The sequence below is a fragment of the Trichosurus vulpecula genome, chromosome 3 (assembly GCF_011100635.1).
Source record: "Trichosurus vulpecula isolate mTriVul1 chromosome 3, mTriVul1.pri, whole genome shotgun sequence".
In the NCBI taxonomy this organism is placed as follows: domain Eukaryota; kingdom Metazoa; phylum Chordata; class Mammalia; order Diprotodontia; family Phalangeridae; genus Trichosurus; species Trichosurus vulpecula.
In genome coordinates, this window is record NC_050575.1 from 91121442 (window position 1) to 91135659 (window position 14218).

General features: G+C 42.1%; 1 protein-coding gene across 4 annotated transcripts in view; it reads left to right on the forward strand.

Moving 5' to 3' along the window:
* The window catches only part of LOC118844487 (janus kinase and microtubule-interacting protein 2), a 97414-nt gene extending 84676 nt beyond the window's left edge, over positions 1 to 12738 (forward strand). Inside the window, exon 21 of one of the 4 annotated variants that reach the window (XM_036752383.1) lies at positions 12201 to 12738. Coding sequence is in view for 1 of the 4 variants with exons in the window: in XM_036752384.1 (XP_036608279.1) it covers positions 12201 to 12221 (21 nt within the window). In the remaining 3 variants the exon portion in view is untranslated. The remainder of the gene's footprint in view (positions 1 to 12200) is intronic. The other 3 variants (XM_036752385.1, XM_036752384.1, XM_036752386.1) reach the window with 3 other exon arrangements.
* Positions 12739 to 14218: the final 1480 nt, after the last annotated feature.

The window sequence follows — 14218 nt, forward strand, 5'->3', positions numbered from 1 at the left end:
TTCTTATTACCTAAATGATAATATATAAACATCATTTCATCCTAGCCTATCTTTCCAGCTTTACTTCTCCTAACTTTCATGGTTCCAACAGGCATACTAGATATTTCTAATTTTCTTAGAGCACATTGTCCCTGTCCATTCTACCTTGTGTCATGCTGATTTGCACAAATGACTTATTTCTTCCCCCTCCACCCACCCACACATCATTATATCATAAACTCCTTGGGGATAGTGACCGCGTCATTTCTCATCTTTGCATCCCCAGGGCCAGGCACCGCTCAGAATAATATGTCTTCCAGCCAGTAGCTGCTTTAGTTAATGTTTGCTGAGCTGGCTTGAATTAAACAATGCTCAAAATTCTAAACTTATTCCATTGAACTCTTAATAAGAACACCCCAAAGCCAATACCCCTTCCCATACTTTTCCCTCTACATAGCCTGCTCCCTAACTCCCCAGCTATAAATCGAGAAGCAATTGCTTTATTACTAGGATTCATAATAACTCCTTAATATCTGGACTCTGGGTCCCTCCATCCTTACTATCAAAACTATTCAACCACTATGTGAATAACTTTTTTTCAGTTGAGTAATGTCTACAACACAACCTTAAAGGTAATATTTAATACAGTGGGAAGTAGGTACCAAGTAACTACGTTACCTTGTCACAAGGAGAGTCAGTGATGGAATTTCTATACCAGCAAAGTTGAGCATTTTGTTCCGGAGTGCTAATGATTTAAAGTGGCAATTTGAGTTCTCTGTGCTGGTGCAGCTAGATGGCACCATAGTGCATAGAGCACCAGGCCTGGAGTCAGGAAGACTCATCTTCCTGAGTTCAAATCTGGCTTCAGACACTCACTAGCTGTGTGACCCTGGGCAAGTCACTTAACCCTGTTTGCCTCAGTTTCCTCATCTGTAAAAATGATCTGGAGAAGGACATGGCAAATCACTCCAGTATCTTTGCCAAGAAAACCCCAAATGAGGTCACATAGAGTAGGACACGACTGAACACCAACAGAAATGCACTATGGAAGAGAACTCCTCTCGATTTTGTCTTTCTCTGGTAATATGACTTGCAATATTTGTATGTGACTGTGATGCTCCGAAACAGAGTGAGAGGTGAGGACTTTCAACAACATATAAGTCACCTAAGGGCTTCTTACACTGCTATAGTCTCTTGTGGTTTTACTAGCCACTCAAAACATTGGATCATAGAACTTGAAGGAGGCAACGTGGTATAGTTGATAGGTCATTGGACTTGGAATCAGGAACACCTAAGTTCAAATCCTGCCTCAGGCACATGCTAGCTACATGACTCTGGGCAAGTCACTTAACCCCACTGTGCCTCAGTTTCCTCATCTGACAAATGAAAGTGTTGCATTTAATGGCCTTTAAGGTCCCTTCCAGCTATAAATCTGTGATCCTATAATCTCTCATTGGAAAGGACTCAGACAGTCACCACATTTTATATAAAAGAAAACCAAAGCCCAGAGAGATTTAGTGATTTGCCCAATGTCACAAGGCCAAGGCCACCATGACACCGTTCACTTGATGGTGTCACTAAAGATATCACTTTTGACCAACCCTGTTGCCATACCTCTAGAGCAGTTTTTCTGGATATGCTCTGGAAAACGGCATCATGGTGACGTCAGCTGTGGTGTTTCTCAAACCCACTTTTTCCGCCACACAGAAATGGCCTGTGTATATACTAATAGCAGCATATCTTCAATGTTGTGTTTATTGCCTTGCTGTTACAATAAGTCTGCAGCATGCTGAAATGAGGGGGATGGACTTGTCCTGCAATCAAAATCTTCCGTTTTCTCAGGTCCTCTAAGAGCTTCTCTTGAGTCTCTTACGGCTCTGAATCTATGCATCTATGATAAATTGAGATCCACAACTCTGCCAGAAAAGAAAGTAACCGAAACACATGCAACTCACTGTTACTGTAGTTTAAAATAGCTTTACCTCCTACCACCTGTGTACCCAACCTCATTCCAATAGAACAAGGATCTGTAATTTCATCAGTGTGAGTACTCCTTCTTGGGATCAAAGTCAGGAACCCCTCTATACCTTAGTAAACAGTCTTCAAGTGCTGCCAAAGAAAATGAATTCCTGAGGAGCCTCTCTACCTAAGCAACCAAGCATCTTCATAGACAGTACAGGCCATGTAGAACATATACACATTTGTATTCATAGCCTTTGGGCAACTAAATGGCATGGTGGATAGAGAGCTGGCACTGGAGTCAGGAGGACCTAAGTTCAAATGCAGACTCAGACACTTACTAACTGTGTGACTCTGGGCAAGTTATTTAATCTTGTTTGCCTCAGTTTCCTCATCTGTAAAAATGAGCTGGAGAAGGAAATGGCAAATCACTACAGTATCTTTGCCAAGAAAACCTCAGATGGAGTCATAAAGAGTTGGGTATGACTGAAATGACTCAACAACAACTCCAAGCCTTTACAGTTCAGTGAGACATGTCAAGAGCTTTGCTCACATAGCATTGGAGTACCCAGGGCTTCTTCTAAACTCCAATGAGCCATTAAAGGAGGACCTGAATAGGAAGTATCTAAGTTTCTGACCTTCCATAAAGGAAATGGAGGCTCCCTGTGGGCAGTAACTATTGTCAATTTTTGCTTTTGTATCCCTAGAGCTTAGCACATTCTACAAGGGTGGGGAACCTGGTTCTCCAGTCCTGTATTAAGAGCTTAAGAAATACTTGTTATGTTAAATTGAACTGAAAAGTAAAACTCCTCATTCTTGAGCTTGGAAAAGGTAGAAAATCAGGCTAAGTAATTGATACCAAATGTGTGGCAAAAATCATTCAACTGATCTAAGCCCTGGGCGGCATAATTAAATTATTACCAAAACAGCTGAACCTAAGTTTTTTCCTGAACTGTCATTTTAAATCAAAACCCCAGATGGGAAAAAAGTACAACATAAAGCATAAAGATAATATCTGATACCCATTTATAGTATGAGATTCTGTGGTTTTAATTGGGGGGGGAGGGTGGGAATCCAGACCTAAGATTCCATTGGTGAAGGGAACTGCGGATGAGGAAACTCCCTCTACCAACATAGATCAAAATCAGTTCTGTAACTACAAGCTTAGAGAGTTAGCCCAGGGCCCTGAGAGGTCTAGTGATGTATCTAGGGTCACACAGCCTGTTTGTGCCAGAGTTGGGAGCTGAAGCCACATTTTCCTGACTCTGAGGCCAGCTCTCTATATCCATCACCACTCCCTGCCTGTAGATAGGCCTGTAGTCCCAAGCCAGTCTGGGACCATATTTAATTTCACATCTAAATGAATGCTAGCATTTTATGTATTATATGGTCAAAGTATTGGGGGATGGCAGCAAAGGAGAGGAACTGATGGGGTTGATTTTTCTTGTTGAGTTGTTGTTATTGTGTGTTTTTTAGCTTCCAAGACATAGAATAAATGTTTCCAGGTAAAGCGATTCTGATTTTTTCCCCCTCCAATCATTATCTTCAGACGTCAGTGCTAGGACTCACACGCTGTCCTGGTTAAAAGGGTATCTCTGTGACATATCAAAGCCATTCAGAAAGAAAGGGCTGAATGACTACTTACCAGGAATGCTGCAGAGGGAATTCTTGGCAGCTGAGGTGGCGCAGTAGACAGAAAGCTGAGTTTGGGATCTGGAAGAACTAAGTTCAGATCTGGCCTCAAGCACTTACTAACTATATGATTCTGGACCAGTCACCCTCAGTTTCCTCATCTGTGAAAAGGGGTTAATAACACTTTCTTACCTCCCTGGTTGCTGTGAGGATTGAATGAGATAATAATTGTAACGCACATAGTATCTAAATATTATCTAATGTTATTGTTATTCTAACATGGGTTGGACTAGTCTGAGTTCCCTTCCTAGTCTGAGATTCTGTCAGTCTCAGAGCAAAATTCTGGTGTGGCTAGACAGTCATCCCTATTCTATAACTCTGAAGCACTTGATCTCTGAAGTGAGAAAAGACTTTCTTAGAAGCGTAGGAGGGGCAGCTAGGTGGTACAGTGGATAGAACACCAGCCCTAAAGTCAGGAGGACCCGAGTTCAAATGCGACCTCAGACACTTATTAGCTGTGTGACATTGGGCCAGTCACTTAACCCTGATTGCCATAAAAAAACCCAACGACTTACTGCAGCCAGGGGGATAATAATTTTTGGTAGACCTAAATTCAATGCAGTTGCCAAAACTGTTTGCCAGCTGACAGTGGCTGTCCCCCTCCATCTCATCTGTCAGTCAAATAGTCGCATTCAGAGAACAACTATTCACTTAGCTTTTCCACAACAAGCCTAGGATCTCCCACCTGCCTTGTCCTACCCTATCCCCAACCCCCGTCAGGGGTAGAAGACATGATAGTAGGAAGGGAAGAGGGGCAAAAGGTACAACCAGCATCACTCCCCTAGAAAGGCGAGAATATGACCAACTCTTGGGATCAGGAAGGATACATCAGCAGGAACTTTGGGCCTTGGATGAGATGAATTTTAGATCCAGCAGGAGGAGGAAGGATCACAATAAATCCGACAAGAAATACCCTCCTGCTCTTGCACCCAGGGGATGCCAGGCTCACTCCTTTAGTCCTTTAATGCTGGGCACCTGGGCTATCCCACATAACAGGGTGATTCTCCTTGATGCAAAAGAGGGTCAGGCATTTTATAAGCAGAAAGGTAGTCTCCCTCAGGTACATCAGACTGGTTTCCCAGCATGATAGAGCCAGAAAATTCCAAATCAACGAGGCTGTATGGGGGTTGGGGTGGGGGGTGGGAGTGTAGAAATTACAACCAGAGAGATTATAGATTTGGAGGGTTCCAAAAAAGGGACAAGGTGGGGGTACTAGACAGGAGGGGTCACCTCTAGAGCTGAAGTCTGTTGGAGAAAGACTAGTCAAAAATAAAACAGGTTTTTCTGATACCAAGAAATTCCTGATGCTCTGTTCCTAAGGTATGTGGCAGTTGTGATCTGTGTCACAGAAGTAATGCAGTAAGATCTGTAATCAGAGGACCTGGAAGGTTCACGCAAATCCTGTTTTCGCTGCTTCCTGTTTGGCCTTGGGCAAGCCATGTAACATCTCTAGGCTTCGGTTCTCTCAAGAATAAAATGGGGATTGTCAATAAGCATTTATTGCGTGCCTACTATGTGCCAGGCACTGTGCTGAGCACCGGGGATAAAAAGAAAAGCAAAAGACAGGCCCTGCTGTCAACGACTCACAGTCTCATGTGAGAGACAATAAGCAAACAACTACATACAAACAAGCTATGCGCAGGATGAATAAGAAAGTAATCAACTGGGGAGGGGGGGAGGCATTAGGATTAAGGGGGGTAGGAAAAGGCTTCCTGTAGAAGGTGAGATTTTAGCTGGGGCTTGAAGAAAGCCAGGAATGGTCATGAGTAGAAGCGAGGGAGAACGTTCCAGGTGTGGATTACAACCAGTGAAAATGCTGGAAGTCAGAAGATGGAGTGTCTTCTTCAAGGAACAGCCAGAAGGCCAGTGTCACTGGATCGAAGAGTATGTGGAGGGGGATAAGGTGTAAGAAGAATGGAAAGGTAGGAGGGGCTAGGTCATGGATGACTGAACACCAAACAGAGGATTTTATATTTGATCCTGGAGGTGATAGGGAACTACTGGAGTTTATTGAGTGGTGTAGTGTGTGTATGTGTGTGTGTGTGTGTGTGTGTGTGTGTGTGAGAGAGAGAGAGAGAGAGAGAGACAGACAGACAGAGAGAGAGACAGACAGACAGACAGAGAGAGAGAGAGAGAGAGAGAGAGAGAGAGAGAGGAGAGATGGTCAGACTAGAAAAATCACTTGGGTGCCTGAGTAGAGGGACTGGGGTGGGGAGAAACTGGTGGTAGGCAGACCAGCCAACAGGCTATTGCAGTAATCAAGGTGTGAGGAGATAAGCATGTGTACTAAGATTGGTGGCAGTTATCAGATGGAAGGAAGGGCCATGGCTGAGAGATGTTACAAAGGTGAAATCACTAGACCTTAGCAACAGATTGGATATTGGGAGTGGGGGTGAGGAGTGATAGATAGTAATGAGTCAGAGATGTGAAACAGGAAGGCAATAATAACAACACAGATGATAATTGTCAAAGTGCCTGTGTGGTTCTATATCGCAAAGTATACGAGACTCTCCACATAGAAGGTAGAAGAAGTAAACCATTTATTCAGCCACCATTTATCCAGTCTAACATAGCAGTAAAACATTCCACACACAATATCACAACATGGAGCCTCGCCATCCCAAGACCTCTCCGATCCCCCGGCTGGGGTCTTCCCAAAACAAACTCACATTATAGGTGTCACAGTCTGTTCAGTTCTAACCATCACAAGGGCAGCCATTAGCAGCCATAACGTCTCTCTCTCTCTCTCTCTCTCTCTCTCTCTCTCTCTCTCTCAGCATTTCCGGTGACATAATTTCCTTTTCCTGTCAGGAAGCTCCTCCCACCACATGTGACTCAGGCTTCCCGTGACATAAGCAGGTCACATGGCCTATTAATGGGTGGGAAAGATCTTCAAATCCAAATTGCTCCTACGAGATGGCACCTAGGTTGTGAGCCTGGGAGATTGGAAGGATGGTGGCACCAGAATAGGGAAGTTGGGAAGAGGGTAAGGTTTGGAGGGAGTTCAGTGTTGGACTTAATAAGTTTAAGGTGTCTACAGGATATCCACAATCAAATGTGAGTCTGGAGGTTAGGAAAGAGGTTAGGGCTAGATAAATAAATTTGAGAATAATCAGCATAGAGATGATCAGTGAATCCATGGGAGCTGATGAGATTACCAAGTGACATGGTATAGAGGGAGAAGAGAAGTGGTCCCAGGACAGCCCTGTAGGACACCTATCATTAAGAAAACATCACCTGGATGAAGATCAAGCAATGGAGACCAAGAAGGAGTGGTGAGATTGGTAGGAGGAGAACCAGGAGAGAATAGTATCCTGAAAACCTGGAGAGAAGAGAGTACCAAAGAGAAGAGGGTGGTTGACAGTGTCAGAGGCTACAGAGATACCAAGAAGGATGAAGACTGAGAGAAGCTCTTCAATTTGGCTCTTAAGGGACTGTTGATAACTTTGGAGAAAGTAGTTTTGGTTGAATAATGAGGTCTGAAGCCAGACTATATAAAAGGTTAAGAAAATGAAAGCAGATGAAGTAGTAGTACCTATTGTAGAGGGCCTTCTTAAGGAGTTTAGCTGTTGTTGTTCAGCCTTCATTCTCAGAGAGGACCAATGACATCAGGAGGGTGATGCCTTGACTTGCAAGTGAATTGGATTTCAGTGAGGCAGAGCTGTGCAAAGTCATCAGCCTCACTCTCTCCTCCAGAGTCTTCCAAGTCCAGTGGCAAGCCATAGGTCAGGACAACTAGTGATGGCCCAGGATGCAGTAGGAGACCTTGGCCTTTTTAAGCTAAAGTCTTCCCAAGGTCACAGTTTGTCTGAGGCAACACCCATTCAGGAGTTAAAGGCTAGGTAAAAATTGAGTTAAAAGATGGCCTAGTTTACCTTCACAAAAGAATCAGTCAGGGTGGAGAAGGCCTTCAGAGTTTCTGGCCAGAACAGAAACAATTGCTCTTTGCACTCACTCACTTTGTATACCTTTGAGGGCTGTACAATTGGGAGCTAGTGGGGATACAAGGTACTGATCCAAAAGTTGCAACTGAAGGCAGTTCAAGGAGTTTTATGCTCAGGAATTTCAAGTTTTTAAGTTTCAAGTTTTATGCTCAGGAACATAAAAACATGTCCTTGCCTACCCTTGCCCCCCACACACTTTGTCCTAGCGTGAGTATATGAGTGTGTGTGTGTGTGTGTGTGTGTGTATGTGTGCGAAGGCCACATGTAGTAGGTGGATCTTCCTTGAGGCCTTGATTCAGGTGCTCCATTGTGAATTATAGGAACCTCTAGCATCAAGATGACAGCTTTGTTTGTGTTGTGTTGATTATATGTTGAACCAGTATAAAGAAGTTTAGGTACAAAAGGCATGGAAGATATGGGATAAAACAGGATCAAGTAAAGGTTTTTTGAGGATGGGGGAGACATGGGCATGTTTTTAGGCAACAGAGAGGCAGCTAGTGGATGGGGAGAGGTTAAAGATAAGGGAGAAAATGGAAATGATAGAGAGGACATTCTGCTGGAAGAGATGGGGTGGAAGAGGATCACTTGTGCAAGTAAATAGATTGGCCTTGGCAAAGAGGGCCATACCTCATAATGTGAGATGGGTGAAGGAAGATAGAGTGAGAGAAGACATCTGGGTTATGTGGGACCAGGAGGAAAAGGGAAGAGGTAGCTCCTGGCAAATGGCCTCAATTTTTTCAGTAAAATATGAGGCAATGCTCTCAACTGAGATGGTAGGGAGGAGAGCCATGGGAAATTTGAGGAGGGATGAAAAGGTTTGGAAGAGCTACTGTGGAATTGTGAGTTAATTAAGGAGTTATAGATGGATTACCTAGCAGCAAGGAGAATCCAGTTGAGGTTATGTAACAGAAATTTGAAGTGGACCCAGTCAGGACAGTTGCATCATTTTCTCCACCCTCATTCAGCAGCACATATGTAGGAACAAAGGCAACAGATGATGGGAGTGATCCAAGACTGAGGTTTGGCATGGCACAAAAAAGGCACAGTATAGAGTTGAACTGGCTCCCCAATGAATCATAATGGGGAAAGGAGGAAAGTTGGGCTAGCTTAAGAGAAATAGGCCAAAAGAGAAGTTAGGGGTCAAGGGATTAGAGTAACAAACAGTGTGGCCAGAGACTGGGGTTTGGTATTGCAAGGCCAAGGGAGAGATGGAAATCCAATAGATTGTGATCAGATAATGGAATGTCAAAGTTCGTGAACATGGAGGTTGTACATTTATGGGTGATGGCAAGATCAAGGGTGTGAACATCTTTCTGCATGTGTGGGGTATAGGAATAGCTCTTAGGAAGGAAATAAATTTAGGAACCAAGAGGTTAGGCTGTTTGAGGGAGTATGAATATATATGTAGAAGTACCCTAGTATGAGGGCAGGACTTGGAGAGAAGAAAAAGATTGTGAGCCAGGCACTGAACACATTCAAGTAGGAAGGAGAGTGTCCTAGAAGTCTGTAGACAATAGCTACCAAGATTTCGATTGAGTGGGTAGATGTACCTTACATGAACCTGAAAGGAGGAGAGAGTATTGAGTAATGATGATAGGAAGAGAACCTGTAAGTGCCAATGGGGAGCACAGAGTATTCCTCAACCTCAACTAGTGAATTGGGGGGAGTGGGGATGAGTGAAAATGAAGCCAGTATAGAAAAGGTGGCTGAGGTGGCTGTGTCATCAGAGGGGAGTTAATTCTCAATGAGAATGAAAAGATGGAAGGAGTGGGAAAGGAAATGATTTAAGATAAAAGCAAGGTTTAGGGTTGGTTTTGGGTTTTGGGTTTTGGTTTTGCCTATGGAACAGGCATTCCAGAAGGCACAGAAAGGGTATAAGATGATCTCAATGCCCCTACTATCTTTAAGTCTATACTCCTATGATAGGGAAGACCTACACCTACACAATCATGAATCCCTGAAATATTTAAACTATCTTTTCAATGTATCAAATAGTTGTGATTTCATCAGTGTACTTACTTCCTCCATGGATGTAAAGTGCAATCCCTCTTCACCTTAGGAGATGGCCTTCATAAGTGCCTTGGTCAAGAATCACACCGAGTAGTCACCCACCTTTTGGAAGCGAGCATCTCCAAAATTAGTTCTGGTCCTTAGATGATGGACAAACATACCATGACTGAGTCTGCTCTTCAGCTTTTTCCCTCTTGGTAGAATTTTCCACAGTTTGCACTTCACAGGATCCAGCACCATAGGAACACAGATCTGGACCTGGAAGAGACTTCAAATTGATAATAATGATAATACCAGTAATAACAGCATTTATATAGTATTTTAAGACTTGCAAAGGTATTAAACTTGATATGTTTGGCCCCAGAGAGCAGAGGTACAGAGCAAAGCTACAATGAGTGGACACTGCAGGAAAGCAGATTCTAGCTCATTATTAGAGCTGTCCAAAACCAAAAATAATGGACTGTCTAAAGGAGTACAATAGTGAGCTTCTCATCAAGTAAATAATAGTAATAGCTAACATTTATATAGCTCTTTAAGGTCTGAAGATCACCTTATAAAGGAGGCAGGTGCGATTCTTATCCCCATTTACGGTTGAGGAAACCGATTCTCCCAGGGTCTTGCAGCTAGTAAGTGTCTGAGGCTGAATTTGAATTCAGGTCTTTCCGACTCCAGGCACAACATTCTATCTATGGTACCCCTAGCTTCCTAGGGACCATGTAATCTAGACCCATCTTTTTATGGATGAAGAAACTTGGGCCCAGGGAGGTTGAGTGATTTTCCCAAGGTCACACAAATGATATCAAAAGTGGCATTGGAATCCTGCTCCTTTGACTCCGCAGTCAGCTCTCTTTCCTCTGTGCCAAGCCTCCACATCATCATCATAAGGTAACTTAGAGGGGCATAGAGGGAGATTGTAGTAGGGGGACTGTGTGTGACTCCTCGAAGATTGGCCAAAAAAATGCGTCAAATGTACTCTCAATCATTGGATCGTCGACCTAGAGCTTGAAAGAGTTCCTAGAGGTCGTCTAGTCCAACCTCTTCATTTACAGAAATGGAAACTGAGCCTCAGAGAGACAAACTTTCCCCAGGTTACAGAAGTAACAAGTAGGAGAACAAGTAGGTTTTTAAGCTATTTTAGTATTTAATAATATGATTTATAATATATAATTTTTAGAATATATCATGTATTATTTATATAATATACAATAATGTATTGTATAGGATATATAATATATAATAATATATGTAATATATAAAATATAATAATTTTATATAATAATATAATTTAATAATAATAATATTCAAACTATTTTGAAGTCATATCTTTCACATTACCATCAAGCACCCTTTCTATTATACTATACTTCCTCTGAAGAATATGGAGAAAACTCTGAATTTGTATATATTCAACTGTACTTCAAACCCTGGCTCTGCCACTTACTATCTATGTAACCTTGGGGAAGTCACTGAATTTCTCTGAGCCAGTTTTCCTCATTTGTAAAATGGGGATAACATTCCTACTGCCTACCTCGTGTGGCAAAAGCATGTTGCAACCCTTAAAATGCGATCAAAATGTGAGCTCATTTTTTCAAAAGGATCAAGGGAATTTACAGAATTACAGGAATAAGAATATTGGTTGTTTATGTTTGCACATCATCTTTTCATAGAGATCTTTCTTATAATGTTTGTTTAGCCCCATTCTTCCACGGTAGAGGAGACCAGGCTCTCAGAATCCCATGAAAAGGTATCTCCTTGACATCCTTTCTGGGCTTCCTCAGAAGGGAAGAAGTTCTCTTGACCTTCTAGGCCTACAGCCCAAACTTAGATCCAGTCTTGGAAAGGGATGGGGCAAGAGTGCCCCCAGCTAGCACACATGGGATCACTTCTCAATACTGTGCAGCTAAGAATGTCTGCAGAGCCAGGTGGAGGGTAAAGGCCACAGGGCTGCATGGGCAGGAATTACCAGTCACAACAGACTTGTTTAAAAGGCGGGTGGTGGGGAGAATAGGGAAATATTTATAAGTGCCTGTTGTGTACTAGACCCTTCACAAAGTGCTTTTATGTTATCTCATTCGAGTCTCACAACCCTGACTTTTTGTTCCACCACCATGCTGGAAGACTATGCACTAAGTTGTAGAGGGGTCACAGTCTGCATAGGTGGAGGAGTACTCATACCAATGACTATAGAACCTTCCAGTAAATAAGGGAGTTCAACTAGAACAGGGCTTCTTAATTTTTTTCTGTTTCTTGGGTTGCTTGGGCAGTCTGATGAAGCCTGTGAACCCCTTCTCAGTATAATATATTTAAATGCATAGCGTTATAAAGGAAACAAACTAAATTTAGATGATCTATCCAAAAAAAAAGCCAATTTCATGGACCAAAGTGTAAGAACTCTTGAACTAGGTTTCTGTCTTTGAGGTCTCTTCCAGCCCTGGAACTACAATCCTATTATATACTGAAATTTAAAGCCTTCATCTGGGCATTAGAGATTATGCCTCAAGGAAATCAAAGTGGTAAAGTTTCTCTTTGGATAAAGAACAAAGAACAGTTAATCATTTGGAGGGGCTTTTGGCTGAAATAATTTTTCAGTCTTTTTTTTCCCTTTTTATTTTGCAGAGTAACAGACAACACGGATGAGACCTTAGACAAGCTAATGCTTCCAAACATGTGAAGATGAAAAAAAATTGTTTACACCGATGGGGTATTAAAACAAAAAGACAAGAACTACCCGGTAGCCAAGACTACACCCATGTATTTTAAAGCCATTATTCAAGATTTCTTACTTGACAGTTCCTACATGACCCTGTCGAAAATCTACAATATATGCTGCATTTAATGACAACTGTAGATGTCAAACTAGAAAGAAAGAACTATGAACATATATTGTTTAAAGAGAAAAATCAAGGAACCACTTTCAGCAGTCAAGCGAAGATGTGTCTTGGGCATGGAACCAAAGTTACAATGGAACAATATTCCCCTGCTGTGCAGGGAGGTCGTTTTAATGTAACAACAATACCCCATGAAAAACCAGTTCTAATAATTTAAAAAAAACCCATCATTTTAAAAAAAGGGAGGGAGGGTGGAGGGGAGGTAACAAGCACGACGAATACCCTACAAACTATGAGGAGCTATTTACAATAAAATATTAAATTTGAAAAGTCTGGTTTCTTACTATAGGGATTCTCTTTTCTTTTTTCCTTTCCTTCCCCTTTCCTTCAAAATTTTTTGGTTATTATTTTAAACTCAGGAACAGTGACAGCTGCAGTGTGAACATAAGGAAAAACTCAACCTTTCTTTTCCTTCCGCATCAAGAGACAGATCCTGTTCTCTGTGTAGGAGACAGCTGGAAGTGAATTATGGCAGCAGCGGCCAAACCCACCACCAAGTTAAAGACCCTCAGCATTGCCAATGAGGGACATTTGCTGCAGCGTCAGGATTCTTGACAATGCTTGCCCCATTGCCCCTCCTGGAAGAACAGACTAAACATCTGGCCCTATGATTTTAAAGATCAAAGAAGATCAGACCCTGAATTCTTACTCCTCCAGCATGGTTAAGAAAAAATTCATTATTGGAATGTAACTATGTAATAAGATCATGGGAGCTTCAAGGTCAGAAATCATCTTGGTGTACGCGAAGCCCAAACTATGGCTGTGAGGATACTTGTTTAAGCTAGTTTGCTAAGAAGAAATTTCAATGATTTCAGTAAAAACAAAGAAACAAAACCTTTGGGATGAGGGGATTCTATGCACAGTGAAGTTTATTACAAGGATGAAACAAAGGTATTGGAAAAGGTAACTCATACTCCTTTAAAAGCGTCACTGGTGCAGCTGTTTGTTCCCTCGCTGTTTGGATAAGCCACTATCTCAACGTGGCGCCATCTTGGAGAATGTATGGAAAATGCATTCTCAAAGACACTTTAAGCAGCTCAATATCCTAGAGACAAATGGATGATCTGTGTGTTCTTCCAGGCCATATAGTTCTGTGCTCTGGGTTTTGGTATTTTTTAAAAAATCACATGAATGCTTTTGAGAGGCTAATTTTATAGTTCATTTACTGTATATAACAAAACAACCTCAACTTTTCAAATCACCCAGTTTTTATTTAGGGGGTTAAAATCATCATATATAGAGATGGTGTATATTTGAGCCAAGATCTCTATAGAACTCTACAAAATGCTCTTTTCTCTTAGTGCTGCATGGGACAAGTGTCTAGCTCCTCAGCTTCAATTCAGGTCAGTGTGGAAGCAGAAAAGACAGAAAGGGCATATAGCTATGTGAGTGGTAAGAGCTCATGCCTGAGAATCTGGAGTTTTTGTTTATTATTGTTTTCTCAGCTCAATCACCTCCTCAGGCTCCCTTGGCCCATCACTTAACCTCTCTGTGCCTCAGTTTCCCCATGTGCAAAATGGGGATAACAATTGTGCTTGTTCATCAAGTCCTTTGCAGTCCTGGGACAAAAAAAAGAAAAGGTGCTTTTTTTAAAAGTACCAAGTGCTATATAATTGTTCTAAATGCAATATCATTTGATTTGGGATTGAGAGGGAGGCGCCTTTTTTAGAGTCAAAGCATCAGTTGAATGTCAGCCAAAGTACTGTAGTACTGAAGTATTTCCCCAAGACTGACTAGGGGTGTCAC